Source organism: Lolium rigidum, chromosome 5, assembly GCF_022539505.1.
Source record: "Lolium rigidum isolate FL_2022 chromosome 5, APGP_CSIRO_Lrig_0.1, whole genome shotgun sequence".
In the NCBI taxonomy this organism is placed as follows: Eukaryota; Viridiplantae; Streptophyta; class Magnoliopsida; order Poales; family Poaceae; genus Lolium; species Lolium rigidum.
This window is the reverse complement of record NC_061512.1, coordinates 37,456,371-37,460,926: the sequence shown is the minus strand read 5'-3', so window position 1 is coordinate 37,460,926 and position 4,556 is coordinate 37,456,371. Positions and strand designations below refer to the sequence as shown.

Genomic DNA, 4,556 nt, shown 5'->3' with positions numbered 1-4,556 from the left:
CGACTATAATAAAAGGACAACGCTGCGTGCGTGTGAACGGGATTTTCTTGGTCGGTTACATTTCAGGGGGAAGCAGCTTACTATATGAACCGGCAGAGCAACGAGGCACTTGAAAATTCGCCTGGCTAGCCGCCCAACGGCCCAAGTCAACAGGCCGTTGGTGGTCAAGTTCAGACGCGCGCAACCCCCAAGTAGCCTGGTTAGCTTAGCTAGTAGCTAATTGCATCTGCAACTGCCAATCTCAGTTGCTTGGCGACGAATCATCACTGGCCGGTGCAAGGTAACGTAACCCAGCATTACATTTCGCCGATACTTTGCCTACGGCAAGCAAACGGATTTACAGTGCTGGTACTGCTACTAGTCACTGGCCCGTCCGCCGCGGCATCGTGGAGCGCGACCTGGCCAGGGCGTCTCCGGTTGTGCACGGGTGGGCGGCGGTGCTCGGAACGAGCGCCTGTCGCCGTCCCGCGTCCCGGTCCCGATCGGGCGTAGACCGGTCGCAGCCGTAACTCCGTCGACGGCGAACGGACGCACGTACAGTACCAGCCTAGCAGGGGAGGAGGGGCGCTTCCAATTTGGCACCGCGCGACGGCGACGGCCGGACCGGGATCGATTCAAACGGCCGCGCGCGCCGGCAGTCGTGCAGGCACGGCAACCCGGCGAGATAATCCTACGGAATGGGACGGCCAGGAGAATGACATTGTTTTGAGCCAAGTTGCGCTAATGCCGTCCGAGTAAGTCGCAAGTTGCCAGGCCCGTCACCGGGCGAGCCCTGCTCACGTACGTACGCTCACCCCTGCTTTGATTCGATCTGTCCGCCAATTAGCGATCGCCGATCGCGCCTACTGATTCTTGGTGCAAAGTCCGGTGACAATGGAATCGGACCCTGGATTCCCTCTCCACTGTCCTCTCCATTGCAAATGATCCCTACGTCCAAAAATTAGTTTGGAACTTTAACTAAAGGGTGTGATTATTTACCAGATGACTGAGAAATAAATTCGTTCTCAGTCAGATGATGTCATTAAAAATTAGTTGCAACTTATGTTGCAACTTATTACTAGCACAAAAAACGATGCAAATCGAATGGTGTAAGACATAACTGAGCACGAAATTAATTTCCAGAGAGCTGAGAACTAGCAATTCCTTAACTAAAACGTGTTATACATAAGGATGCATTTACGCAAAACGGAGACCCTTATTTAGAAACAAAGAAAGTAGTTGGTAATGATAATTCGACGAAAAAATTCCTATTTTTGGATCTAAATTTCTACTTTGCTTGAATGGGGAGAGGCAAAAGATAAATACATGACCCAGAGCAAAAAGAAAAAAAATACATCGGAGCCTTTCAAAATTGCAAAAAAAGAACCTCGCACGAAAATCGGGAACGCGATCGAGTCCTTCTCCACTAACACCATTGTTGGCCCACATCAGTGGCCACTAGCTCCATCTGGGAACGAGATGGCCCACTTGATCTGGAGTCGATGTTGAAGCGCCATGCTACAGGCAGAGATCCTCACTACTTGGATGAAGAAAATAAGTCGGAGGAAGACCTCCTGAGGTGCTGAGCGGCCCCATCGGCCAAGAATGGCGGCAGCATGCCTCGCCGTCGCTTGGTAGCTTCCGCAAGAAGAGCTTCGCCGGTCCCGCTGCCTCCAAGCATCATCAACCTTCGCACCACGACTTCATCCTCTTTCCTTGCCGCCAGAGAAGGAGGAAGAGGGCAGCTTGACGGATATGATGCTTAGCACATCCATGAGCCTTATGTATGCAGTAGCTCCATAGCCTGTGCGGGAACGAAGCGGTTCTCGTTGAGGGGCCAAAGTGAGAATGCGAGAGTACCAATTTAGTCATTATTTTTATATTTTAAAAGACAAATCTAATGTTTACTTTTGATCAGAATTAGATTGTTAACTAGTGGGGATTGCGACTTCAGGGGTTCAATGTGACCTCGGTTAAGTCTTACCATTTGATTTGCATGGTGATTCGGGTTAGTTATGAGTTGCAACATGACGTGTAACCAAAAATTGATGAGATTATTTTGTTTTCAGTCGACTGAGAAATAGCAGCACCTTTAATGTTTTTTATAATCCTCAAACGAAGTTAATTATCAGTCGATTGAGAAATAATCACGCCTTTAAAACAAACTTTTTTCTAATCCATTTGCATGTACTAAATGGATCCACCAGTTTGGATGGATCGGCCAAAATAATTGGTACCTCGGCGGCGGGCTGCCTCACAACCCCTGCACGCATTATTGGACGCCACGGCCGGAATTATTGGGCACCCACGATGAGGATGAACCGCCGCGCATGTGGGGTGTCCCCTTCCTTTGCCGGATCCGACGGCTGGGATCGCTCGAGCGGCCCCGAACACGGGTCGCGGTACACGCACCACCCGAACAAGATAGACAGAGCTGACACCACCATCCCCATCCGCTTATAAATGCGCCCGCACCACCTCCCCCACTCTACTCTCCCACCACCACCCCCAAAACAAATCCCAAATCGCCGACGAGTCCGTCCGCCGATCCCCAATTCTCCGATGGGCATCTCCAGCATGCCGGCGCCCAAGGAGAGCCTGCTGATCTACCTGCTCTACCACGCCGTCGTCTCCGTCGCCGCGCTCGCGGGCCTCCTCCGCGCGGCCCTCGTCTTCTTCGGCCTCCCCGCGCCGCCCCCGCTGCTGGACGACGGCGAGGGCGCCGACCTGCTCACCCCCTCGGGCCCCACCCTCGCGGACCTGTTCCGGGCCCGCTTCCGCCCCGCCCGCTTCGGCCGGAGACGCGGCCCCGGCGCCGCCGCGGCCACAACGCCCGACTGCCGCGTGTGCCTGGTCCGCTTCGAGGCGGAGGCCGTGGTGCACCGCCTCCCCTGCGGCCACGTCTTCCACGGCGCCTGCCTCGAGACCTGGATCGACTACGACCACGCCACCTGCCCGCTCTGCCGCTCCCGCATCCTCCCCGCCGCCACCGCCTCTCCGCCGCCGCCGCCGGCACCCCACGGCCTCACCGCCTGGATTTAGACAAGACAGATGAAGAGAGATTCGCCCTCGCTCGTCGATCGCCCCGGCTACGCGTCCAGTAGCTCCGTGTGGCCTTCCCGTGTGCGCCTAGGAAATCTAGATCTCGGTGGGGGACTGCTGCTACCCTCCTTCCTCCCCCACCACTTTTTTTTTTGTAATTCCGTTTTCTGTACGCCTCGTGCAGTCGCTGTGCCGTGTAAATATTTTTCAGCAGAGAGCGCCTCCTGGCTCCTGCTGCGAGTAGTGGCAGCCTTGCTTGTATACAGGCTTTTTTCGAGATGATGCAAGAAATTATTCTGAACCCAGATCGATCGATCTGCTGCTTCTGCTCTCGCCTGCCTGCCTCTTGAGCTGTGCCTTGCGGTGCCTGCGCTGATTGATTCGTCGCCGTAAACTAATCCTGCTACTACTGTTTTCAATCTTATTACTCTTTCCAGACACTGCTTCCCAGAGTATATATTTTCTTTCCAAATCCAGGAACAGGTACCAGCAGATCTTGACAGTTGTTTATTAAATCAGGTTAACAGGAAACCACTACTGCTATTCGGGTAATTTCTCCAAACAAATGGCAAGGGAATCTTAACTAATCAGTAAGTACGGAGTAGTAGATTATAGTAGCAGTCGGTGTGCTATGTTGAGTGTCATGGAAGCAATTACGGAGGAGAAGCAGACAAGGCGCTGAAAGGCACGGCAACGGAAGCGGGTTGTTTATGCGGCAGGGTCACATGGATAGCGGATACGTGCTTGTCAACGTGGGCCCCGCCTCGCCCCGCTTGCGTCCGCATCGCCCATGGCCAATTTTTATTCCGGCTACGCCCTCCGCACTCCTTGTCGTCACGGCAGGTCTCTTTTTTTTTTTTTACACTTTCGCGTCCTCTGCAACTCCACGGTAGTAACATTTAGTTTTTTTTTTTTTTTTTTTTTTGCATGGTAATACGATTCTCATTGATAAATAAAAGACGAGATACAAAGTACGTATACACCGATCTTACAGATCTGGAAAGATAGGATAAACCTATGTGACAAACCAACGCATATCCATCTTCTTTGGCATCACCGTAGCGACCACCAAGGAAAAAATGGACGAGATCACCTCTTCACACTGAGCTCGACGCGGCTCCATCGCTGATCATCAGCTTTTCGGACCTCCAATGTAGTTTGCCATAGGACAAATCATTGCCGTTGAAAGAATCGGACCGGGGCGGCATGTCCCTGGACACGCCATCGAACTTCAGCACGCGGCACCCACGCACGACGATGTCGGAGTAGGGAACCGGAACCATCGGCCTTCAACCACGAACCCACCACAAGGTGCACCATCTTCCGAGCTGTCACCGGTGCGGACCACCGTCTGCACGTACTCCTGGACGAATCCTCTCTCGCTCCGCCTTGGCGCCGGAGACAACGCCGCAGACAACGGGGACGGAGCGAGGAGGAAAAACCATCCGATGGATTCGTCGCCGCCGCCTCGCCGACACCATCCATGAACCCTAAAGCCACCGATCCGAAAGATCGGCAAGCTACTGATGCCACCA

At 53.5% G+C, this 4,556-nt stretch overlaps 1 protein-coding gene across 1 annotated transcript; it reads left to right on the top strand.

Annotated features, from left to right (window-relative positions):
• Positions 1–2,488: 2,488 nt before the first annotated feature.
• Positions 2,489–3,326, top strand: LOC124655243 (probable E3 ubiquitin-protein ligase XERICO). The gene has a single exon (XM_047194171.1). It carries the CDS (start codon positions 2,542–2,544, stop codon positions 3,019–3,021), a length of 480 nt encoding a protein of 159 aa, XP_047050127.1. The 5' UTR covers positions 2,489–2,541; the 3' UTR covers positions 3,022–3,326.
• Positions 3,327–4,556: the final 1,230 nt, after the last annotated feature.